This window comes from Chiloscyllium plagiosum, unplaced genomic scaffold (genome assembly GCF_037043375.1).
Source record: "Chiloscyllium plagiosum isolate Xiang-an unplaced genomic scaffold, Cpla_swu_hap1 HiC_scaffold_10, whole genome shotgun sequence".
Lineage (NCBI taxonomy): Eukaryota > Metazoa > Chordata > Chondrichthyes > Orectolobiformes > Hemiscylliidae > Chiloscyllium > Chiloscyllium plagiosum.
The window spans coordinates 64,148,886-64,175,804 of record NW_028270148.1 but is presented as its reverse complement, the minus strand read 5'-3'; the positions used below and the strand labels follow the sequence as shown (position 1 = coordinate 64,175,804).

Here is a 26,919-nt window from a genome sequence, read left to right as displayed (position 1 = left end):
TACCTATAATCTTGAGTACAATGCAGTAAAACTTGCCATATTTAATGTCCAAGGTTAAATAATAAACTGCTCCAAATTGAAAGAAATTGTGAAGTGCCTGAAGGCATGAAATTAATCGAGCCTGAACATTAAAAAAAGGGCATACAATCATTTTAACATTTCTAAAGGCACAAGTCTGTATACAAGTTTGAAGAAACTGTGTCCTCGATGACATTAACTTATACATTTATACAATATTACAATATTCAGTCTTAACACAAAATATCTGCTGCGTGAACAGCTCCAGAACAAACTCATCAGGCCAGGAAATTGCTTTGAAAGCTAGAAACACCATTGAAGAGCTGAAAGGTCACTTATCAGTATGGTCAGTTTCTATTTCGGTCCACCTAAATAATGCTGTTGAAAACAGAATTGTCACCAGGACTTGTTAACACTGTGGAGCGTCTGGATCTTCCGAACATTCGGTGTCTGGACAATCACTTGCTGTCACAGGTTTTATTAATGGTGCTTAGCTAAGCAAACCAGCTCGTCTCAGAAGTTATTCACTGCCTCTGGTCTTTCTGCATAAAGAAGTGACCTTTGCTTTCAATTTCAAACCTGGAAGCTTCTGTACAACATCGCTTTCCAGTTTGGGGGAAAGATATGACAATAATTTTCAAAAGTGATGGAAGTTTCTGTTTAAGTGGATATTTGTTTTTATATCGAAATGATACAGCAGGTAAGTTCTTGAAATGTTATGCTACTAAGTCATGCAGGTCACAGATCCCAGGCCCTAATTTGGACAGCAGTTGCCAAAGGGGAGCTCAATAAAGATTAAGGGGTTAAACTTGAGAATGCCTGTCCAATCTGAAGTTATAGGCCTGACTGTCATCTACTTCCTGGACTGTGGAGGCATGGATTCCCTGAACAAGTACATCCCAAGTGAATGCCTGACCATAACCAATTCCCTGCATTGGTATTGTAGGCTCCCCTTAACTTATTTTGCCAGAAGCTTATGACTTACTGAGCTAAGACTCCGTGACTAGCAGCTGTCTTCATTGACTTCAGTGAAGGCTTCTTCCCTAAGATTTTGAGACATGATTGCCTTCTTACTGTGTATTTGCTGTGTCGGCTGTTGACAAACAGTACTTGGTGTGAGATTGATGTAGCATACTGCTGCAATATGTACATGCCCTTGACTGAGGACAGCTGACCAACAAGGCAAGTCGACTTTTTCTGTGACTGCACAAATACGTAAGCTGAGATATGGCTGGGATGATAGAAACATCCAGATATATGCTAAGTGAATGGCTGCTAAGAAAGCAAGTGAACAGCCCTGAAATGAAGTATGGTCCAATCCACAAGCTTGTCCCTGTACATGGAATGTTCTTGCAGAAGCCTTTTGATGTCAATGTACCCTGCAATGAGGTCTGTACTTCTCAAATGTCCTGCACTTGATCATAGAGGTACTGTGAGCAACCTGAGGGCTTAACAAGAATTAGAAGCCAAGATCTGTGAATGAAGGGTACACCTGGCATGTGGTGGTGCTTGTAGATCATGTCTTGTGATGTTATCTTTAGCTAACATGGAGATTCTTTACAGTGAGCAGTGAGCTGAAGTCATCAGGCATCCACACTGTCTTCCAAAAAGTCTTAGCACCTGGTTTGCTCAGTGATAAGTGGTAAGAGAGAATACTGCATTTTAATAAGGTAAGATGGGAGTTTAACAAGGTCCTTAATAAGCAATAAAAGCTCATAATAGGCAACTCACCACTGCCCAACGAGAATCTCTCCTTGATACCCAGATTTGGAGAAGCCAGAGTTGGACTTGAGTGGACAAAGCTAAAAATCTCACAACACCAGGTTATAATCCAACAGGTTTATTTGGAGGCACTAGCTTTCTGAGCGCTGCTCCTTCATCAAACAGTGTTTTGAAAGCTAGTGCCCCTGCAAATAAACGTGTTGGACTATAACCTGATGTTGTCCGAATTTTAACTTGATACCCAGAATGTAATTTAAAGATGCAGCAAATTGGTATCCAATGTTGAGATAGGCCTTGCTGAACTTCGCACCTGATTCTTCCACCTTTCTCACCATAGCCCACCATGGCTCAGACCCCTATTAGACTCCACCCCATCAGACTGGCAGAAATTCACTAGCTTTGATTTGCTGTGGTGGCTGAAATAAAGTTGGTACAGCAGGCTGACATGGAATAAAAAGTGTCATGATTTGCCATGATACCATGCTTTGATCTGCGTGTTATGCCATATGTTAAAATCTCTTTTGATTCTGATACAGAATCAGGATTGACATGTGGCACTCATAAAGCAATGTGCATCTCAATGGTATTCTGCGATATGAGAAATGCCACAAACTTGCAAATCCTTCTGCTCACACCACCTGCTTCTGTCTGCAAAGGAGCTTTTCAGCTGCTGAGTCTCCACATTACACTCAAAATTCTTTCAGCAGTTTTTTAATCCACTAATTTTATTCTCAGCAACTACATTTTTTATTGGTAAAAATATAAATGCAAAAAATTTTTGTTTTCAAAGGTATACTTCTCACAGTTTGACTTTTCTCTCTTTTTAATCGCTTAATTAGAAAGGTTTATGTGAAAGCCTTAGTCTGTTTCAAAAGCTTATATTATTGTCCAAAGCTTTGATCAGATAGGCCTATGGATCAAGGAGTGTCAGATGGTGTTTAATTTAGATAAAGGTGAGGTGTTGCATTTCGGTAAGACAAACCAGGGCAGGACTTCCACAGATAATGGTAGGACCTTAGGGTTATTGCTGAATAAGTAGACTGAGAGGTGCACAGTGGAGTCATAGGTAGACAGAGTGATGAAGAAGGTGTTTGGTACGTTTGTCTTTGCTGGTTAGTGCACTGAATACAGGAGTTGGGAGGTCATGTTGCAGCTATACAGGACATTGGTGAGGCCACTTTTGAAATATGGAATGCAAACCCCATTCAAATTTACTAACAACTACAGTCAAAGCAGAATAATAGTAGGTAAGGTTCAAATTTAATGTTGATTCTAGTTACATCCACCTTTTGACAAGTGGTGGTAGAACAAAATCTATGGGTGGGGTCTCATTGTGCAACGTCTCTTTCTCTTAGCCAAGAGGCGTGAGTTCGGTTCCACTTGCTCCAGAGGTGTGTAATAACCTCCATAAACAAGCTGATTATAAAATATCCAAAATCTACTGGAGAGGAAACTAAGTCTCACTGATTTTTTCTATTGACATTCTACCCAATCCTGTGTCTTTTTCACATGGAAAACTGGAGCAAAATTTCCTTCAAAGATTCCAAACTATGGAATACAGGGAGAAATGGAATACAGGGAGATTGAAAGACGTTAATTAATTTGACAGCAGATAAGTAGGGTTTTAATTTAATTTATTTCAAGATATTTTGCAACAGCTTCTATTTGACATAATTGCCAAAATAAAATTCAGTTGTTTGACTAAATGCAGGTGTCAAATTGATAAATTTTTAAAAATGGCAAGTGCTGAGTTCAACCATAAAGTTCAACTAATGCATTGCAAATATTAATCTAATGCTTGCTGCATTTGTCAAAAAGACTCAGAGTCTCTACAGTGCAGAAACAAGCCATTTGGCCCACAAAGTACACACTGACCCTCTGAGGGCATCCCACCCAGTCCCACCCTATTCTTGTAACCCCATATTTTCCATGGCTAATCCACCTAGCCTGCATATGTTGGACTGTTGGAGGAAACCCACACAGACAGAAAGAGAATGTGCAAACTCTACACAGTCACCTGAAGCTAGAACTGAACCTGAGTTCCTGGTGCTGTGAGGGAGCAGGTCTAACCACTGAGACATGTTCCACCCCAAATTAAATGAAATTAATATCAGAACAAAAATTAGAAGGAGCAAACATCAGAATTGGTGATGGTTGAACGATTAGAAAAGTGAGTTTTTTAACGTGCTTTAGTTATGCTGAAGGGATGTGTGTGTTTATTTACATCAAATCTGTAACTCAGCAATAAAGGGCTAAACCATTACTGTAACTCTGGACAAGCTGAAGTTTTGTTTAAACCAGACACAGTGAATCAGATGTGAAAATGTGAATGTTTAGCAGCTGAATTTATGATTGCGATAGAATTGTCATAGAGTTGTTACTGATGGACCAGGGAAAGTGGGAAAAAAGCCGTGAAACTTGAAAGGGTTCAGAAAAGATTTACAAGGATGTTGTCAGGGTTGGAGGATCTGAGCTACAGGGAGAGACTGAGCAGGCTGAGGCTGTTTTCCCTGGAGCATCGGAGGCTGAGGGGTGACCTTATAGAGGTTTACAAAATTATGAGAGGAATGGATAGGATAAATAAACAAAGTTTTTTCCCTGGGGTCGTTGAGTCCAGAACTAGAGGGCATAGGTTTAGGGTGAGAGGGGAAAGATATAAAAGAGACTGAAGGGGTAACTTTTTCATGCAGAGGGTGGTACGTGTATGGAATGAGCTGCCAGAGGATGTGGTGGAGGCTGGTACAACTGCAACACTTAAGAGGCATTTGGATGGGTATTTAATAGGAAGGGTTTGGAGGGATATGGGCCGGGTGCTGGCAGGTGGGACTAGATTGGGTTGGGATGCTGGTCGACATGAACGGGTTGGACCGAAGGGTCTGTTTCCATGCTGTACATCTCTATGACTCCGTGAGTGTTACATCTATAGTGTTACAATCATAGTAGCAATTCGATATAACTTCCATGATTTGATTGTGATATCTGAAACCTTTATGGACAATGGATTGTTTTAAAGAGAATTCTATTAACCTAATACGGTTGCTGTGATCATTGACAGGCCCAGACAACCCACATGGAATTTGAGTGAATGATTTTATTGTCACATGTATTTTAGAGTGAAAAAAACAGCAAAATAAAGTGAAAAGCCTTTCCATTGTCACCATGATCGGTGGCATTTCAAATGGTTAAAGAGTAAAAAAAAATAGAAAGATATAACTTAGGGTCCATCAGTCCAAGCCAGCTCATCAATGATGCTTGCGCTACCATCGCTCACCATCATCTGTATCAAACCCAACCAATGTTGAGTTGCCATTCTTCAGGCGCCACTTTACCCTGCTGGGCCAATTCTCCTCTGCCACTTCCTAGCTACTGCCTGCGCCAGACCAACCAATGTCAGAGTCTCATTTCTCATCACTGGCCCCACCTTGTTAATGTTGCCTTAATGCCCTTCCACCACTGCCAGCACCAGACCCAACCAACAAAGTCACAGATTTTCAGATGCCATCATTCGCCACTGGGCCTACCTTGCTGATGTTGCCTCTGCCAATGTAGCAGACACTGATTCCAATATCAGGTCCCATGCTTGCCCTGGAAAAGCTGTGCTGGGATCCCTCGCCACTGCCGATGCTGTCCAAGCTCAGAACATGAGGTTAGTAAAGGAAAGGGGAAGAGAAAAAGAAAGAAAAGCAGTTGGAGCAGACAAGCCCCAGCTCAGGAGCCTTATTCTGCCACCATCTTGGTGATGTCATGATCAAAACGTTTGTGTCAGGTTGAACATTAAACCTTGTAACTCCACAATAATTGACTGAACTGTCACAGTAACTCTGGAAAAGCTGAAGTTTTGTTAAACAGGTTAAAATTCGTCATGATAATGAATATATGAAACTGGCTGCATTGGAATTATGATTTTACTCAAGGGCATTCAAAGTAAATGAGATGTCAAGTAATTTACAACTCTTGCTTTACTAATACTCATACGATAACTTCATATATCAGGAGGAGAAGTTACCGGTGGACTGCCCAGTTGAAAAACAAAGTGATGAATGACTTGGAAGCCAGACTGTGCAAAACCAATCTGAAATGTTAGCTAACTAAGAAGAGTTCAGTAATATTAAAAACAAAGAACTACATTTGCCCTTATCTATTTGATGTTTATAATCAACACAGAGACCAGAGTTTTGTACTGAAACAAATCAAATTGGATCCAAAAGAGAAAATGCTGGAAAATCTCAGCAGGTCTGGCAGCATCTGTAAGGAGAGAAAAGAGCTGACGTTTTGAGTCTAACTGACCCTTTGTCAAAGCGCAAATTGGACAGTTGAACAATCAAATTGGATAGTTGAACAATCCCTATTACGTGCTGGTTTAACAGAAAACTCAATTTATTAAATAATATTTCCTCTTCCGTTGTAAAGCAGACTTCAAGCAATTAGCACCAGATGGAATGGATTTTTACTCCATTATTTGTTGCCGCATTTTATGCTACTAAAGCAATGCTGCTTTATTTAAATCTAAGTGGCCCTGCCCATGTTAAAGAATACTAATAGAGAAAAAGAGCAAAACAAACCTGAAGGGTGAGCTGAATGTAATAGCTGTTTCATGACATTAAGGGTTAAAATATGCATTTCTGTTGTAATCCACTAGTCACAACTCTAATAACATGGTGAACCTGGACATGAATTATACAGATTGTCAATGTCAGGCTCCAGACAAAGGACATCACACAAAAATATTCTTTTCAGCAGAAGCAAGACCAGACAGCAATTATTTAGTTTGTGGGGTTACGGGTTACTCAGTGAAAAATGTTCCAACCTTCCTAGCAGAAGTCAGTAGTTTTTGTACAAGTATTCTCAAGACACTTTTTACTTTAGACTTGATGTCATGTCAGGGAGAATAGAAAGAATTAATTTATATTTATAAAATTTTATATCACAACCCCAAGAAATTGCAAAATTTTAAATATGAAATTATTTATTTTTGATGTGCAGTCACCATCATTATGTAGGAAAGTGTAAGATCGAAGCATTCATGAAGTAACTGTTTACATTAAACTGAATTTGAGTTTTTGATTTATTTAAATCTGGTTGAGATCCCACCTTTCCTCCTCTTTAGTGCTTCACATTAAACTAGAATTCACCTCAGGCCTGAAATCAGGCCACTGAAAGTGCGTTACTCTTATTTTTCGTGATCACAGGGCAAATCCTGCACACTTCCACAGACTTCAATAGGCATAGATACTGCTTGAAAATATATACCATCGTGGCAAGTTAAAGTACACAAGCCCCCACCTTCTGCTGCCATCGTTCCCAACTGTAGTGACATATTAAAGGGGTGGCAGATGATATGATGGAACATCCAATGTTACAATCGTCACCACCAGATTTCCTTCCATCTAATGAAGATGAAAATTTAGTCCACGCATTTCAACATCACTGATCATTTATCAGTTACTTTATTACAAACTGGCAATTTTGAGTCATAGATTCTCACTCAAAGAACACAGATTGCAAAACCATACCTCCTTTAGAGATGGAAAAAAGAGCATCATCAAGCTACATTCAAATATTTTTGCTCCCATGTGCACATTAAACATGGCAATTGAAGGATAATTGCAATAACCTAAATCAGTTTTTGTTCATTCAGGTAATTGAAGCAGTTTTCATTTTTGTTGGTATTGCTAGAGTGGAATGGCTAACTGAGAGCACTGAATTGGGGAAAATATTGCTCTTAAGGTGTCCAACTATAATTCATTAGAGCAGCTTTCTCTTGGCATGAATTGCCTTTTTTTGCAGAAGATGCAGGAGTTTCAGGTTAATAGCAATAACAATGTTTATGAGGTGGAAATCAGCACTGGTATGATCTGAAATGCTAGAAAGTTGGAAACAAAGCCAGATAACTTGGAATATACATGAACCTGAGCAAATTTGGGATTATTTTTGCTCAGTCTTGAATTTTTGCTAGACTTGAGGCATTGAAAACGGAAGCCATGATGAGTAATCCGGAGAAGATTACAGAGCTTCTGGGAATGAAAACCAGCTGAGCAGAAGGTCTTCCTTGCTGCTTCAGCATTTGGTTTACAACATGAGGGCATGATTATAATTTTAAAAAGCCATTTTGAATTAGATCACTGTCCAATCTTTTAAATTTTGAAGAATACAGTCCCTGTCGTTTCACGCTCCCCAAGTGAGTAAGAGTTAAGTTGACATTAGGACAATTAAATACCATGAGATGGAGTAGAGAGGATAAGCTGCCATTTGGTTTATAAAGGGCTGGACATTGTGAAACTTGAAAGGGTTCAGAAAAGATGTACAAGGATGCTGCCAGGGTTGAAGGATTTGAGCTATAGGGAGAGGCTGAATAGTCCGGGGCTGTTTTCCCTGGAGCATCGGAGGCTGAGGGGTGATCTTATAGGGGTTTATAAAATCATGAGGGGCATGGATAAGGTAAATAGACAAAGTCTTTTCCCTGGGGTGGAAGAATCCAGAACTAGAGGGCATAGGTTTAGGGTGAAAGGGGAAAGATATAAAAGGGACCTAAGGGTCAAATTTTTCATGCAGAGGGTGGCACGTGTATGGAATGAGCTGCCAGAGGAAGTGGTGAGGGATGGTACAATTGCAGCATTTAAAAGGCATCTGGATGGGTCTGTGAATAGGAAGGGTTTAGAGGGATATGGGCAAAGTGCTGGCAAAAAGGACTAGATTATCTTAGGAAATCTGGTCGGCATGGATGATTTGGACCGAAGGGTCTGTTTCATGCTGTACATCTCTATGACTCTATCAATGTGGGTGAAAGAGCATAAATGGGCATGGAGAATAGGAGGGATCTTGGGTGGTGGGTGGCAGCACATATGTTGACATGGAGTAAGAGGGGTCATGGGGGGTGGATACATTAGGAAAAATCTTAGAATCCTTACAGTTTAGAAGCAGGTCATTTCACCCATCAAGCCCACACCAGCCCTCCGAAGAGCATCCCAACTATACCTATCCCATCCTTGTAACGTTGCATTTCCCATGGCCAATCCATGCAACTACCACATCTCCGACAATATGGAGCAGTTTCCCATGGCCAATCCACCTAACTTGCAAATATTTGGACTGTGGGAGGAGCCAAGAGCACTCAGAGGAAACTCACACAGACATTGGAAGAACGTGCAAACTCCATACAGACAGTTGTCCAAGGCTGGAATCGAGCCTGTGGTCCTTGGTGTTGTGCGGCCACTGAGCCACTTAGCCACCATGCCACTCAAAAGGCACTAACGTCTTCCACACAGCAACTTACCTCTCCCAAAGGTCTCCAGGGCCATTTCAAAAGATCTTACTTCTTCAAAAGTGTACTGTACCTCTCCAAAGAATTATGGGAGCTTTAGCACTTATAATACTAAGTGAAAAGTGTAAAGTCATGATTTTGACATGCCACTAAAAAAATCTGATCAGCCTGAGGTAGCTACACTTCATCATTGCCTCCGTAACCCACAAATATGAAAATTAGAACTGACTTCCTTCCTTCTCCCTGGGAAATCATATCTTATTCAAGAACGAGACTTTCAGAATCAGGCCTCTTCTGTCAATTTTAATAATGACGCAGAGCTTGTCCCTCGGCCTGAGAAATGAGGTCTCAGTGTTTGATTTTATCTGTCAGTTTGTATACTTTTGAATTCCTTTTCCACATTATTAGCAATAAGATCTGAAATAAATATAATCAAAATTTTAAATCTGGACTTATCGTTACTTTTGTACAATCTATCCAGTATATGAGTTGCTTCTATTTAAATTCATGTGTATTCTAGGGTGACTGTGTTGTACGATTGGTTTGTGAGTTTAGTTAATTTAGGAGACAAGAGTGAATTGTTTCACTTTCAACCTCCCCAGTTTGCTACAATAAATATTTACAATCTTTGTAGCACAAGGCAGTGCCAATCTCGAATAAAAAAAGTAGTTGTCCTTTGTCTACTGCATTAATATGGAGCCAATTACAAGGTTTCTTTGAGAGAAAAAAAGAGCAATGTTATTATCTACCAATCCCAAGAAAAATAATGAAGACATTATGTCAAGTCTACACACAGAGGTACAAAGTTAAAAGAACGGATAGTATCTAGTAAACAAAAAGGAAGATGGAAGAACTGTGCACTTTAAAGTCCTTAGGAAACATGAGATAGAAGATTTTAACCTGAGACCATGTTGGTTTAATTGATGTCTTACAGGATCAGCAGTAGTGAATCTTTAATTGTCCTTTGACGTCTCAGTGTCTAATGTTTTCTTTTCATCTGTTACTTCTTAGAAGGCTGAGAGAAAGGCACTTTATTTTCTTGAGAGACTAAGAAAGAAAACTTTGTCCTGTTCTGCATCACAAATACACCTCCACTGCTTTATCAAAACCTTTGCTACACAAGCTAGTTTGTGTATTTCAAAATTCGAATTCGTCGTTTTGTAAGTTTAAGAACTGCAGTGAAATTTTTAATTATCTCTGGCAAGCGAACCTTGTCATAAAGGTGTAACTCAAAATAAGAGTCAAACACCTTCTCAAGCCTGACTTAGTGGACTAGTTTCAATACCTTTGAGTATTAAAATGTGAGAATGATATTCAAAAATCAATAGGTCCTATTATGTCACAATTGTGACAATTTCTTTGCAATGTTTAAAATGACACTTCCAGTTGGAAGTGGCAGCAAACAAGTAGAAGTTACTTCAGGATAGGCCAACGAATGAAATTTTAGGAGTTAGTATGCGGACACTGAAAAGAAAACTGGGGTTATCTTTCAGTGAAGTAAAATGAATCTTTTTGTGGCACATGTAACTTCCCATGTTCTCGATGGTATGGTGATACAGTAGTTAGCACTGTTACCTCACAGCACCAGGACCTGGGTTCAAATCCAGCCTTGGGCAACCATCTATGTGGAGTTTACACATTCTCCCAAACTCTGTGAGTTTCCTCTGGTTGATCCAGTTTCTTCCTATAGTCCAAAGATGTGCAGGTTACGTGGATTGGCCATGCAAAAAATTGTCCTGTCGTGTACACTGATAGAAGAGGGGGGATAGCCATAGTAAAAACCCCATGCAGGGTTCCAGGGATGGGGTGGGATGCACTTCAGAGGGTTGGTGCAGACTTGGTGGACCATATTTCCTCTTTCTGCACAGTCAGAATCCTACGTTACTTGATAAAGTGGAATGATCAGCTATTCATAGCTGGATACATTTCTTAAATGTAGCGATTTTACTTATCTGCTCTGTCTTTGAGCTGTTGGTACATTTCCTGCATCCATTGCTTCTTGTGACACAGTGATAACCTTCCCAGAAGCAGGAAGTCACTCTGGAGCAAACAGGAAGTATCTGAATACCAACTCAACTTGTCCACCAATGCCTCAATCATAGCTTTGTAAAGGCTTAAGGAAATCAGGAGACTAGAGGAGAATGCAGTCCCCCCAATACAAAATGTAAAACTTCAAAGTGAATTAGCCGCACACTGAAAATAGGATAGCCAATTTACTTAACAACTCCTTCTATGGCTTGAACAGCTTTGAAATGGAAAAAGATGGATATAAGTTACCACTGGCCCCACGGCTTGCAAGAATGGCATTAATTTTTCATCATTGCAACAAGAATCCCAGCAACACTGAAGCAATGACATTCTTAAAAGCTTCCAGATCTTGCACGCACAGCCAGAAACCTGTACACCAACTGGTGGCAACAAAATTAATCTGAAATGATTTTCAGAGCATTCCCTGAATTGTGTCTACAACTGCATTAGAAGAGATCAATATGACAGGACTTATCGCCTTGTTAAGTCAGCCTAGTGCCATTTCACAGCTATTGAACCTTAAATAACACAATCGCTTAATAATGTATAATTTTCAATTCAGAAAGTGATATTTTCCTGTTTTAGATGTGTGATATTGATCTGCTGCTGATTCTACTTACAGTTGCAACTTTTGGGTAGGACGGAGATCCTGGAGTGACTCAGTCATTCTGTCCATTGTGAGGAGGACAAATTCTTCATTTATTAAGTACCAGGGTGTTAGCATCAATGACATTGATGTACAGTTGAAGAAGTCAATCTGCATATTTGTGAACATTGAGGTGTTCTAAAGTTAGTGTTTTTGCCACAAATGTTGAATACTGTCAAAAGCATCCACTTAGAGGGATAGAGTCTTACAGCATGGAAACAGACTCTTTGGTCCAACTCATCAGAGCTGACCAAACCTCCTAATCTGATCTAGTCCCATCTGCCAGCATTTGGTCTATATCCCTTTGAACCCTTACTATTCACATAGCCATCCAGCATGGCTTTGTGCATGGGAAATCATGTGTCACTAATGGAATTGAGTTTTTTGAAGAGGTAACAAAGAAGATTGATGAAGGTAGAGCAGTAGACATTGTCTAAATGGACTTCAGTAAAGCGCTTGGTAAGATTTTGCATGGTAGACTGGTTAGCGAGATTAAATCACATGGGATCCACGGGGAGTTAGCCAATTACATACAAAATAGGCTTGAAGATAGACAGCAGATGGTGGTGGAGGGATATTTTCTGGACTGAAGGCCTGTGACCAGAGGTGTGCCACAGGGATCAGTGCTGAGTACACTGTTTTTTGTCATCTATTTAAATGATTTGGATGTGAATGTAGGAGAAATGGCTAGTAAGTTTGTGTAGTTGGTGTAGTGGACAGTGAAGAAGATTGTCTCATAGTACAACGGCACCTTATCAGATGGGTCAATTGGCCGAGGAGAGACATTTGGAGTTTAATTTAGATAAATGTGAGGTATTGCATTTTGGAAAGGGTGGGACTTCTATAGTAGATGGTAGGGCCTTGGGAAGTTTGCCAAACAAAGAGACTTAGGAGACAGTGATTGCCAACTGCGCATGCACACAATCAAACAATTTTCAAAATTAAAACAGAAGCTCTATTTTGTTTAGCAGTTTATTTCTGTTATCTGATTTACTGTTACATTAAAATTATATCATTAACTGGTCTTTTTACTATTTGTTACTATATTTATGAGCACTGTCACTGCCAATATGGAGGCTTTTTGGTGTCAGCAAGCACAGGCTTTAAGAAAATAAGAGTTTATCATCTTTAACAAAATCTGCATTGCATGATCCTTTATGTAAATACATAGAAATCTGCATCATAAGCAAGTGAGAATAAAGTGAGAAAGGTGTGAACAGAATAGCTAATCAGGACATGATAGATAGCAGTTTATAGATAGCTGTTCTTTTCTATTTTACAAGCTTCTCTAAGGCAATCAGAATATTCATTTGCATCAATAAAAATACAAAGACAGAATTTTATACACACATGTCTAAGGTTATATCTGTGTTGCAGTTTGGTTCCTCGGATCAAGACATTAAAGAATGTTACATCTGATTTTAAATCATCAAACCGTCTATTGATTTAATCTTTACTTGAAGAAAATAATTCACCAAATTTGGAAAGCAGAGTTAAAAACCCCTACTTCACATTCTTATGAAAATGCATTAGCATATGGAGTGTAAACAAAGATTCAAAAACTTAGTCGTCAGCTTCTTACTGACTGAGGAATAGAAAACTTAAAGCACAAGAATATTTAGTCAATGCTTGGTCTTTTGCTTTTCAGCGTGGGTAATTGACTTTGGACTAAACATTGCATGTGTATCAGATGCCAGAAACTGTATAGAGAATATTAATAAATATCATGAAGATCAAGTCAAACTGCTGAAAAGAGCAGATTCTTGCCTGACCAAATTTAATGCAGGAAAGCATGAAATTATTCATTATGGTTGGAAGATGAAGAAAAGCAATCCAAACTAAATAGTGCAATTTAAAAGATGTACAGGAACAGAGATACCTGGAAGTAAATGCACAATAAGTTGAAGAGGCTATTAAAATTCTATCAGTGAATTTTGGTTTCATAAATAGAAGCATAGAGTACAAAAGTAAGGAGATTATGCTGAACTTTCACAAAATACTTGTTAGATCCAAGCTGGAGAATCGTGACCAGTTCTGGGCACTACACACTCACAGCAATGTCAAACCTTTATACAGAATGCAAAGGACCTTTACGAGAATAATACTATACATGAGCGAATTCAGTCAGATGGAAAGACTACAGAAGTCAGTGTTGTTTTCAGAATGGTGAAGATGAAGGGAAATTTAGTAGATTTAAACCATCTGCAATATTTTAAAAGAGGATTTCTTTTAAATAAAAAGGAACTGTCTGTTGTAGCAGAAGAGTTGATAACCAGGGGACACAGATTCAAGGTAACTGAAGCAATATGATGAAAATTGTCACAACACAATTGGGAAAAGTACATTGATAATTATGCCCTCTATATCACAAGCCAGTACAAGTGGATATCTACACAATTAAACTATTATGATCAATTTGCTTGACAGGTTCCTATTCAAAATTAAAGAAATTCTCATCAGGTTCTGACATTAATAGGAAAAAACAACACTGATTGCAAGCAAACATGGTGTTTAATGGATAGCAAAAATGGATGACTAATGCACTATTATATGACTTAATCTACTCTCTTCAAATCCCAAGTACAGACACATTCATTCACAAATAAAACTGACAAAAACAGATGGTTTCACACAAATATTATAGGTGGAAAAACAGAGAGAGAGAAAACAAATTCTGCAAAACAAAGTGTTGATCACAGGGTAGTTTGAGTTGTTTCTCACAGTTCTTTGGCTATTAATGATGACATGATGCTGCTTGTAGAGCAATGGTTAATCTTGGATTTAAACAGCAAATCAGGTGAACCTAGTTCCTTTCTTCCATTAGGATTCCTTCTTTAAAGTGCCTTAACTCTTCCTTTTTTTTTGTATTTTTCACTTGCAGAGGGGCAGAGATGCTTCTTACTTGCAGGCTCCTGATGTCTCTGCATGAACTGCCCTAGAGGACTGTGAAAGTGTAACGAAAGAAAGCAAATCCAAACGCTGTTGCTCAGCACCTTTTCCCTTAGTCTCCTAGTGCCAACCTGTCTTGTAAAGTATCCACCTCACTACTCTGAAAAGTAACGCAACCTTGTAGCTAAAGTGCGTATTACACAAGTCCACTTGATGCTCAAGTTAAAAAAAAACTCCTGATCTTCTAGCTACACTGCAATGTTCATGAAATAAATTAGACAACTGTTTTCAACAGGTCGCCAGACAAAACGAAAAATCATTCCAGTTACATCCACCTTTCCAGTCTGGGAGAGAATGAAAAATTGTCAACAATGAAGCAACTATATTGAAAATAACTGATAGTTACATACAGTTACTCTGTACTCATGCTTTAGATTGCACATTCTATTTCTCATATTTTGATTATGGGCAGTTCTACAAATAAAAACAAAGTTTAGGATTTTGGGATTCTCGTTTCTGTTTATCTTTTGAAATTGGTAATTATGGTATATACAAACACACAATTTAAATATATAAATAATATATATAAAAAATATTCCACAGGGACCACCACCAGTTTGGATTAGTAATATCAACAATCTGTTGCAAAGACATGGAGTCAAAGAGATCTACAGAACAGAAAAAGGCCCTTCAGAATATTATGTCCACTCTGGACAAAAATGACAACTGAAGTATTCTAATCCCATTTTCCAGCATTTATTCGACCCATCTGCCATCCTTACTGGTCTGACTTGCAATGTGACTCCAGCTTCATAGCTGACTCTTAACTGCCCTCTGGATAATAAATGGTGGATCAGCCAATGATGCCCACATTCCATAATAGCTTCCTTTCCACAAGGTATCAGAACCAGATAACCAGAGTTATCCTACTGATTCAATTGAGTCCAGCTTTTCTACAGCTCCTTGACGCCAAACTTGGTCAAATGCTACTTTGACACAATTAACAAAGTTTATAGAGGTTGCGACAGAAGTAGGTAATAATAGATATAGATTTGTCTTCTTTCCATTTAGTTTCCCATCTTCAAGATCTGAATTATGCAGAAGTGGGAGTCCACAGATATCTTAGGATTGTAGCTTGCATGTTTAATTTAGTTCCACTAGTGTGTCAACAGTTTATTGCCTTCACAAATATATCAATATTGTTGCTGGTACTTTTTCCAAAGTTACCTAATTTCATATTAAAACTAATTACAGTAGCTATTAAGAATCAATAGTTACAGATTTCCAAAGCAACATTGTCAACTCACAAATATTGCCCAAGATGGCATGAAGTACTAAGTTTGTTCTAAACCTCTGACAGCTTTGAAAAATGTCCATAAATGGCACAGTGATTGAAGAATACCAATCACCTTTATTTATTATCACCAGTTTAAAAAGTGCTAAAATCATGTCACTTCCCAGCTAGAATGAACAAAGACATTAACCCACCTGGGGTAACATTCGGTTTTCTTCCTCTAGTTGCTTCACTCTGGTCTCCAGCTGTTTGACATAAGTAACTGCTGGCTCTGAAACAAAGAATAAATGGTCACATTTCATTAACTCAACAGAGCTTTTAGATGACAACCACTTCCTTTCAGCATCTTTGAAAACAAATTTAAATTCTAAGATCACGCAACATTAATAAGGACCTGATTGTGATCAAGACAGCTGCTGTCACTGGAGTTTTACATCAAACTTCAAATTGCTTTAACTCAACAGAATTAATTACTGCTTAAGCTCACAATTATTGCGAATTTCAGCTATATCATGAATCTTTAAACTCATATCTTAATGCTGGCAACACAAAGGAAGTGTACTGAAAAAAGGTAAAAATTCTTAATAAACCTAAAAATTTCATGCATGAAAATGACTAAATAACTGTCCCAAGTCCTTTCCAATGACTGAATGAGATTATATGACCTACCATTAGCTTTAATAATAAGTTTCTCAATGAGTAATGAGTTGAAAAAAGTTACTGGCTTATAGCAAGAAGACAGTTCATATGGAGAGACAGTCATTCACAATTACATACCACATCAAACAGATTTTGCAGATTTAATTATTGGAATTCATTATTTATTTTGGAATTTGAAGATAAGTTGTTCATTTGAAAAAGTGCCCGATAGTAAGGAATACTTTATATCCGTAGACAAATTACAAAGCCACAATCTACTCAGTGGTTTAAGGAGATGCTACAAACTGACATGAAGGATTTCATACATCCTTGACTTTATTCCGTCATTTTTGTTTCTTTCCGTCTCTATTCTTTGTATAAATATTCTTCAAAGAAATGTCTGATATTTGCACATGAAGCAATGCAAAAGGAAATGACAACCAGCACTTACTTTCATTTCATTGTATTCACAAGTTATTAAAATATTTTAATACCTGCTACAAAACAAATAATAAATGTGTGTTTTGCCACTATCCTCCTAAGGTTGGAGTACTGTGAGAAAGATAATTAACAGTCCTCTGGGCAATTAGTTACGGGCAATAAATGCTGGTCTAGCCAGTAATAATCCGAATCTCTGAATGAACATGTAAAAAAAATCTAGTGTTTTCTCTCTAGAAATGTTTATAGACAAGGCCGTTAACAGAGAAAGCAGCTGAAATGGGCCAGATGCTTGAGATTCGAACATAATGAGGGTGTAATTTGTTATAGTTAACATGGAAGATAAAATCAAGTGTAAATTGTCGAAGAAAGAGCCCAGGTAATTACATCAAGAGGGTGCACCTGTGGACACTAATATGCTTCGTATTAGCTTCTGACTGGACTTGCAGCTGATTTTACTGGATTTTAACAAATCATGAGAGTCTTAATTAGCTTTTAAAAACTTAATACATTCTTACAATAATCATATAACAATGCTGTGTTGTAATCTTTACATTTTTAAATAGATTCAATAAGCATGATTGAAAAGCCACTTTCCTTTGGCTGCAGCTTGACTTCAGCTTTGTGGCAAAATGTTTATGTAGAATAATTGGAACACTTTCTATCTTTTGAGAATTAGGTAGGATGTAAAAAGCAAGTCTTGTGAGCTAATCAGGTTATATATTGTTTAAAGCAGTTATAGATGCTCAAAGCCTGGAGGAAGTTGAATCATTTGCTGATGGCCTACTCTGAGGAAAGCATTCCGGTTGGCATCACAACTGTTCACACTACGTCCACTGAATGTGACTTTCGACTTTGAGTTATAACCTCATCCCCAATAAAAAAAATTGCTGATTGCTTTGACCTAAACAGTAAATGCTAAACTACACCTTTGATCTTGGTTGACTGACAGCTCTTAATTCAAAGGTCTGCAAAGTGACATAAATATTGCAGGATTTTCTCAATATTTCTTATAGCAGCTTGTTCATAAAGTTGAATTCTATAAGGCCGAACCAGCATACCACCTACATCTGAATTGAATGCATGAAATATTTTTATCCACAAGTCTTGTAGATTATTGTGATACAGTCCAAAAAAGCTCAACATCAGCCATGGTAAGTATTAAAGAAAGAATGAGTTGTATTGATATCTTGATCAATTGGGTCAATGGGCTGAGGAGTGGCAGATGGAGTTTAATTTGGATAATTGTGAGGTATTGCATTTTGGTAATACAAACAAAGACAGGACTTACACAATAAACGATAGGACCCTGAGTAATATTGTAGAACAGGGAGACCTAGAGGTTCAGATAGATACTTCTTTGAAATTCGCATCACAGGTAAACAGGCTGGTTAAGAAGGCATTTAGAGTGCTTCTCTTCATTGGTCAAACATTTGAGTGTAGGAGTTGGGATGTCAAATTGAGGTTGTACAGAATGTTGGTGAGGTCTCTTCTGGAGTACTGTGTACAGTTCTGGTCGCTCTGTCATAGTAAGGAAATTATTAAACAGGAGAGGATTCAGAAAAGATTTACCAGGATGTTGCTGTGAACGGAGGGTTTGAGGTATAAAAATAGACTGGAAAGACTGGAACTTTGTCACTGGAATATAGGAGGTTGTAGGGTGATCTTATTGAGGTTCATAAAATCATGAGTGGCATAGATAAGTGAATTACAAAGGTCTTTTCCTGAAGGAGGGAGAGTTCTAAACTAGGGGGCATGTTTTTAAGATGAGAGAAGAAAGATTTAAAAAAGGACATGGGGACAACTTTTTTTACACAGAGAATGGTTCATGTCTGGAATGAACTGCCAGAGAAAATTGTGGATGCAGTACAGTTACTACATTTAAAAGACAATTGCACAAGCTCCTGAATAAGATAGTTAAAAATCACACAACACCAGGTTATAGTCCAACAGGTTTAATTGGAAGCACACTAGCTTTCGGAGCGCTGCTCCTTCATCAGGTGGTTGTGCGGCACTCCAAAAGCTAGTGTGCTTCCAATTAAACCTGTTGGACTATAACCTGGTGTTGTGTGATTTTTAACTTTGTACACCCCAGTCCAACACCGGCACCTCCAAATCTTGAATAGGAAAGGTTTGGAGGGATTTGGGTCAAGCACAGGCAGGTGGGACTAGTTTAGTTTGGGAACATGGTTAGAAATGGACTGGCTGGATCAAAGAGTCATACAGAATGGAAACAGACTCTATGATATAGTGCCTTTCACATGCTCTGATTTTCCCAAAGTACTTCAAAGCATTATACAACATAATCCTTGCTATACAGATTATCTCATTAACTCAAAGTCAAAGCCAACAATAAATTTAATTCAAAGGTATTACATTAATTCTGATGCTGATGTGATTGCATTTTCCCAACAGCAGCATTATCCCTGTCAAGTTGTAGTTCACTTTCAACTATCTGAGAATCAGCAGCAGCCAGCCTAGAAAATGTTGTCATTCCTTGTCGACACTCTTTATCAATGACTTGCTGCTAATCTACACTGATTTCTATCCTTAGGCCAAATACCCAATGTGGTACCCTGGCACCGCACACATTCAAATCATCCGGTAGATGCAAAAAATACAGAAATGCGCACTCAGGTTGACCTTAGACCTGAGCATCACTTATACAAAAAAACTCTTCAACTCACAAAGCTCAAACCTCTGCAGCCAAGAAGAAATAATATTTGTACAAAGATTTGAAAATCCCTGATGTAATCGGCCCAATGTCTGATCTGCTTCGGCCATGACCAGAGCAATCAAGGCAACTCAGGCTGCGGGATAGAGTGATGGTCTGGGTCTGGATGAGATGCTCTTCTGAAAGTCGGTGCGGACTCAATGGACTGAATGGCCTCTTTCCGCAATGTCGGAATTCTATGATCAGAGAAATGTGACTAAATTCAATCTCATACAATGCAGGACAGACAGGTAATAATGTTTACATGGTTCAGAGCTCAATGAAGTATTTAAATTTTCAAATATATATATATGTTCCATGCCTATAATTTATTACCCTTCCATTAATATTCCATTTACCATTTCCCATCACCTGCTGCATTTGTTTATCAATTTTTAGTACGATATGATTGCATGCTTTTTAAATCCTGTTTTCTTAGTCTATATGCATTTTTCAATAAAAGTCACACAGCAATGATCATATTTCTTGAATGAATTACAACTACTAAGATAGTATACCATGTTGATACATACATGCATTGGACATAGAATGGTGTATCCATTCTTTTAATGGTTTCTGTTTCGAAGCAATTCTACCACATGTATTTCAAAAGATCATATGTTTCATAAATGATAGATAGTACTTTTTAACAACAAGAAATTAAGACATTTCAAGGCCCCCACCACCACCCCCCACCAAAGCAAGCGCTGACTTTGTTATATTCAACAAGGAATTGCTTTGTGATGGTGTTCACCATTATAACGTGAATGTTTATTTTATTCAACATACGATAGTTGATGGATAGGATAGCAGGACACTTCAGCTTTCATGACAGTGATTTTCTTGGTTCCTTTCTATCAGATTTCAAAAAGGTGATTAAGTCAGATCTCAAAGGCAAATGTCATTTTAGCTGTAATGGTGGGTGAGCTTTGGCATGTTGGGACTTCAACTCAGCTATTGCTTGCACTCTAACACCAGCCATTTCTCTGGCAGGTAAAAGACAGAAAAATTCTCTTGATATCATCAAGTTTTTTTTCCCCTCTAATAATGTGCTAGCCCATATTTGTGTGAATACACAATCCAGCTGGAATCATTTCTGGTACTAAATCTCAGATGTCAAGGAAGTGGAAGAACAGTTCCCTACTGAGTTTCCCTCAACCTGAAGAGTCCCAAATTTCATCATTTTACCATTGAAAGTCTGTGAAAATCCAAGTAGCCAGTATTCATTAAATGTAACATCTGCAAACATATTTGAATATAATTGGAGCCAACAACTGAAAATGTGGTGGAGGCAGGTTCAATTGAGACATTCAAAAGGGAACTTGATTATTTGGATTGAAATGATGTATAGGGATAAGGGGAAAAGGCAGGAGTTTGGCATTAGGGAAGAGAACCAGTGCAGGCACAATGGGCTGATTGGCACTGTAACAATGCTATCATTCTGTTTTCCCCACTTTTGTTTGATAAAAGCTGTTATAATATTGCGCTGGGATAATAAGCAGAACAGCACAGATTTTTCGTGCTTTTAGTATTCAAATTTAGTTCTACAAATAGAGTGAGAACATTATATTTCCTTCAGCACAAAGCCAATTCATTTTATAAGCATTTGCTTCAGGTATCTATTTGAATTAATCTCGTTGTAAGTGACAAACCTTAGGAACACAAAATGCTTTCTGGTAGAAATATGATTGAATGTGAAACAATGCTAAAGTTTTTGAGTCAGAATTTCACCTTATTGATCTGCTATTGAGACATATTCAGTAAGATGGTGGAGACATCTACAGTAAAGTGTCTCTAAGAGTCATCACCTGAAACATTAACATTGCTTCTCCAGCTCAGATGTTGGCTGACCTGCTGATTATTTCTGACTTATTTTATTTGAATTTCATATTTCTATCATCTTAGCTCTCAAATTAGAAATGCAGTAACCTTGGTAATATTTGGGTATTAAGGTGGCACAGTGTCAGAGACGTGGGTTCGATTCCAACCTCGGGTGACTGTGGAGTTTGCACATTCTTCTTGTGTTCAGGTGCTCTGGTTTCTTCCTAGTCCAGGGATGTGCAGGCTAGGTGGGTTAGCCATGATAAATGCAAAGATATAGGGATGGGGTGGATCTGGGTAGGATGCTTTTCAGAGGGTCAGTGGGGATTTGATGAGTTAAATGGTCTGCTTCCACATTGTAGGGATCCTATGATTCTCTCCAAGACTTAACATTGCTCCTAACATGTGATGGTCATATGTTACTTATCCAAATGTCTTTTAAACATTGTAATTGTACCCACATCCACATCCTGAAGAAGGGCTTATGCCCGAAACGTCGATTCTCCTTCTCCTTGGATGCTGCCTGACCTGCTGCGCTTTTCCAGCAACACATTTTTAAGCCCACATCCACAACCACATCCTCAGAAAGTTTATTCCACACGCGAACCACCCTCTGTGTAAAAAATTTTCCTCTCATGTCTTTTTAAAGCTTTCTCCTCACACCTTAAAAACATGCCTACTAGTGTTGAAATCCCCCATCTCAGGGAAAAGACACTCACCATTAACTTTATCTTTTCTCCCTCATAATTTGATAAACCTCCTAATTCCAGTGAAAAAGTCCTAGCCTTTCTTTATAACTCAAACCTTCCTTACCCAGCAAAATCCTGGTAAATCTTTTCTGAACCCTCTCCAGCTTAATAATATTCTTCCTATAACTGGCCAATCAGAACAGGACATAGTATTCCAGAAGAAGCCTCACCAATGTCCTGTACAGCCACGTGACTTGCCAACTCCTATACTCAAAGGACTGAACAATGAAGACAAGCATCGCAAACACCTTTTTAACCACACTGTCTATTTGTGATGCAAATTTTAAAGAACTATGTACCTGAACTCCCAGGTCCCTCTGTTCTACAACACTACCCAAGGCCCTACCATTAATTGTATAAGCCCTATCTTTGTTTGTTGTACCAAAATACAATATCTCACATTTACCCAGTTTGAACTACCATCTGCCCATTGACCCATTTAATCAAGATCCCTTTGTAATCTTAAAAAAACCTTCTTCATTGTCTACTATATATTCAATTTTGGTGTCATTTACAAACTTACTAACCTACAATCCCACATTCTTAAACATGCCCTGAGTTCATCAGCCTTACCTGCAAGACCTTTGCATTGAAATAAATGTAATTTAGTTCTTCAGAGATATCACATAACCTGATTCTCTCTTGTCTTTATTTTTGAATTAAACAATATACCACCTCTTAAGCGATTAATTTATCTTCTTTATACCTGCTTATGATAAAGTTCAATGATTGAAATGTTTTACGGTTTAAAATTTCAGTGTCATTAGGACTCTAATCTTAATAAGCTTGTGTTTTGTTCTACCTAAGTAGCACAAAAGTAGTCACAAATGGCTGATTTGGCCTAGACAATCTTTTGGAGTCTCCTAACAACCTTTCAGTTAATTTCTATATTTATCTTCTATTGAAATCCTTTGGGATGGGCATATTAAACAAAGGACAGACTTGCCTCTGTACAGTAGAGCTTCTAATCATGTTCACTGTTTATGATTATGAAAATTACATTTACAAAAGTAAGGGAATTAATTCTGATGACTTAGTACTTAATATGTTTGTTGATCTAATTCCATAATATTTTGTATGAGATTTTTTTTTAAATCAACATAGGGATTGAGACTCATGATCTGGTTCTATTGAGACAGGCAGCTTGCAAACAGTTTCCTGCTTCTTCTTTTGCAAGATTGTGACTTTAAAGTCAACTGGGATGTATGCTCTGGTTGAGTCCTTATTAGGGAGCCAAGTATATGTATTCTCATGACATTTAAAAGAGAAAGTGTTTGGGAAACACAGGACTGGTAGCATCTATCAAGAGAGAAACAGAGTTAATGTTTTAAATCCAATAGATTCTTTTGATGCCTTATGCTGGTTCCACAATTTCCAGTTTTCTGGTCTAAGCTGACTCTTCATTACTGAATATGTGCTGTTCCTCTATACAACTATTCCCCTCCACATTGGTCTGAGACTCTCTGCTTCTTCCTTGAAAAGAGATGTGAATAGTCTCCATTCACCACCCCCTGGCTGAGTTCGATCTCAATTTGAATAACTTCTCCTTTAACTCATCTCACTTTCTCCGAGTGGAGTGTGCAGCTATGTCTACCCACTATGCCAATCTCTTTGTGGGAAATGTGGAATATTTGTTCCAGTCCCACTCAAACCCTCACCCACAGTTCTTTGTCCATAACGTAGGTGATGTAATCAGTGCTGCTTCCTATTTATGTGCAGAATTAGAAAAAATCTTCAATTTTGCATCCAATTTCCATCTTTCTCTCACCTTGACCAAGATAAAGGTTCGAGAAGGTAGCTCACCATTACCTAATCAAGGGCAACTATGCAATAAATACTGGTCAGCCAGTGGCGCCCACAAGTGAATAAAAATGTTGCTATAGTTCTACCAAAACATAAAGCTATGATTTCATTAGAGAAATAACTGGTTGTGGTTTCAGGGTTTGAGGGTCACTACACTTCAGGCAAGGTTGAAAAGAGATTCCTTCCTGGTAACCAGTGCAGGATATCCAGGAGAAAGTGAGGACTGCAGATGCTGGAGATCAGAGCTGAAAATATGTTGCTGGAAAAGCGCAGCAGTTCAGGCAGCATCCAAGGAGCAGGAGAATCAACATTTCGGGCATGAGCCCTTCTTCAGGAATGAGGCAAGTGTGTCCAGCAGGCTAAGATAAAGGGTAGGAAGGAGGGACTTGGGGGAGGGGCGTTGGAAATGCGATAGGTGGAAGGAGGTCAAGGTGAGGGTGATAGGCCGGAGTGGGGGTTGGGGACGGAGAGGTCAGGAAGAAGATTGCAGGTTAGGAAGGTGGTGCTGAGTTCAAGGGATTTGACTGAGACAAGGTGGGGGGAGGGAAAATGAGGAAACTGAAGAAATCTGAGTTCATCCCTTGTGGTTGGAGGGTTCCTAGGTGGAAGATGATGCGCTCTTCCTCCAACCGTCGTATTGGTATGGTCTGGCGATGGGGGAGTCCAAGAACCTGCATGTCCTTAGTGGAGTGGGAGGGGGAGTTGAAGTGTTGAGCCACGGGATGGTTGGGTTGGTTGGTCCGGGTGTTCCAGAAGTGTTCTCTGAAACGTTCCACAAGTAAACGGCCTGTCTCCCCAATATAGAGGAGGCCACATCGGGTGCAGCAAATGATGTGTGTGGAGGTGCAGGTGAATTTGTGGCAGATATGGAAGGAGCCCTTGGGGCCCCGAGGGAATCTCCTGCTGAACACTCTCTGCTCATTCCTGAAGAAGGGCCTGTGCCCGAAACGTCGAATCTCCTGTTCCCTGGATGCTGCCTGACCTGCTGTGCTGTTCCAGCAATAAAGTTTCAACTTTGATCTCCAGCATCTGCAGACCTCACTTTCTCCGCCCTGGAGGGAAGTAAGGGGGGAGGTGTGGGCGCAAGTTTTGCATTTCTTGCGGTTGCAGGGGGAAAGTGCCGGGAGTGGAGGTTGGGTTGGTGGGGGGTGTGGACCTGACGAGGGAGTCACAGAGGGAGTGGTCTTTTTGGAACACTGATAGGGGAGGGGAGGCAAATATATCCCTGGTGGTGGGGTCTGTTTGGAGGTGGCAGAAATGACGAGGGATGATACGATGTATATGGAGGTTGGTGGGGTGGCAGGTGAGGACCAGTGGGGTTCTGTCCTGGTGGCGATTGGAGGGGAAGGGCTCAAGGATGGAGGAGCGGGAAGTGGAGGAGATGCGGTAGAGGGCATCGTCGATCACGTCTGGGGGGAGATTGCGGTCTTTGAAGAAGAAGGCCATCTGGGTTGTACGGTATTGGAACTGGTCCTCCTGGGAGCAGATGCTGCAGAGACGAAGGAATTGGGAGAATGGGATGGCGTTTTTACAGGGGGCAGGGTGGGAGTCCATGTAGATGTGGGAGTCGGTCGGTTTATAGTAAATTTCCGTGTTGATTCGGTCGCCCGAGATAGAAATGGAAAGGTCTAGGAAGGGGAGGGAGGAGTCTGAGATGGTCCAGATGAATTTGAGGTCGGGGTGGAAGGTGTTGGTAAAGTGGATGAACTGTTCAACCTCCTCGTGGGAGCACGAGGCAGCGCCAATACAGTCATCGAGTGGAGGAAAAGGTGGGGGGTGCCAGTGTAGTTGCAGAAGATGGACTGTTCCACATATCCTACGAAGTGGCAGGCATAGCTGGGGCCCATGCGGGTGCCCATGGCTACTCCTTTGGTTTGGAGGAAGTGGGAGGATTGGAAAGAGAAGTTGTTCAGGGTGAGGACCAGTTCAGTCAGTCGAAGGAGAGTGTCAGTGGAAGGGTACTGGTTGGTATGGCGGGAAAGGAAGAAGCGGAGGGCTTTGAGTCCTTCGTGATGGGGGATGGAGGTGTACAGGTACTGGATGTCCATGGTGAAGATAAGGCGTTGGAGACCGGGGAAGTGAAAATCATGGAGGAGGTGGAGGGCGTGGGTGGTGTCCCGAACGTAGGTGGGGAGTTCTTGGACTAAGGGGGACAGGACCGTGTCGAGGTATGCAGAGATGAGTTCGGTGGGGTAGGAGCAGGCTGAGACAATGGGTCTGCCGGGGCAGTCAAGTTTGTGGATTTTGGGCAGGAGGTAGAAACGGGCGGTGCGGGGTTGTGGGATTATGAGGTTGGAGGTGGTGGATGGGAGATCCCCTGAGGTGATGAGGTTATGTATGGTCTGGGAGATGATGGTTTGGTGGTGGGAGATGATCTCTTCATAGCCAACTGCCGCAGCGACATTAACTGCCTCAACCTCTCCACCCCTCTCACCCACTTCAACCTCTCACCCGCGGAACTTGCAGCCCTCCACTCCCTCCGCTCCAACCCCAACCTCACTATCAAACCGGCAGACAAGGGAGGCGCGGTAGTAGTTTGGCGCACCGACCTTTATACCGCTGGGGCTAAATGCCAGCTCGCGGACACCTCCTCCTACTGCCCCCTTGACCATGACCCCACCTCCCACCACCAAATCATCATCTCCCAGACCATCCATAACCTCATCACCTCAGAGGATCTCCCATCCACCGCATCCAACCTCATAGTCCCACAACCCCGCACCGCCCGTTTCTACCTCCTGCCCAAAATCCACAAACCTGACTGTCCCATTGTCTCAGCCTGCTCCTGCCCCACCGAACTCATCTCTGCATACCTCGACACGGTCCTGTCCCCCTTAGTCCAAGAACTCCCCGCCTACGTTCGGAACACCACTCACACCCACACCCTCCATGATTTTG

General features: G+C 40.0%; 1 protein-coding gene across 1 annotated transcript in view; it reads right to left on the bottom strand.

The window, feature by feature from the left end:
• LOC122552886 (coiled-coil domain-containing protein 85A) overlaps positions 1–26,919 on the bottom strand; it is a 765,857-nt gene that overhangs the window by 249,557 nt on the left and 489,381 nt on the right. Inside the window, exon 2 of the mRNA XM_043696030.2 lies at positions 16,053–16,129. Coding sequence (XP_043551965.1) covers positions 16,053–16,129 — 77 coding nt within the window. The remainder of the gene's footprint in view (positions 1–16,052; positions 16,130–26,919) is intronic.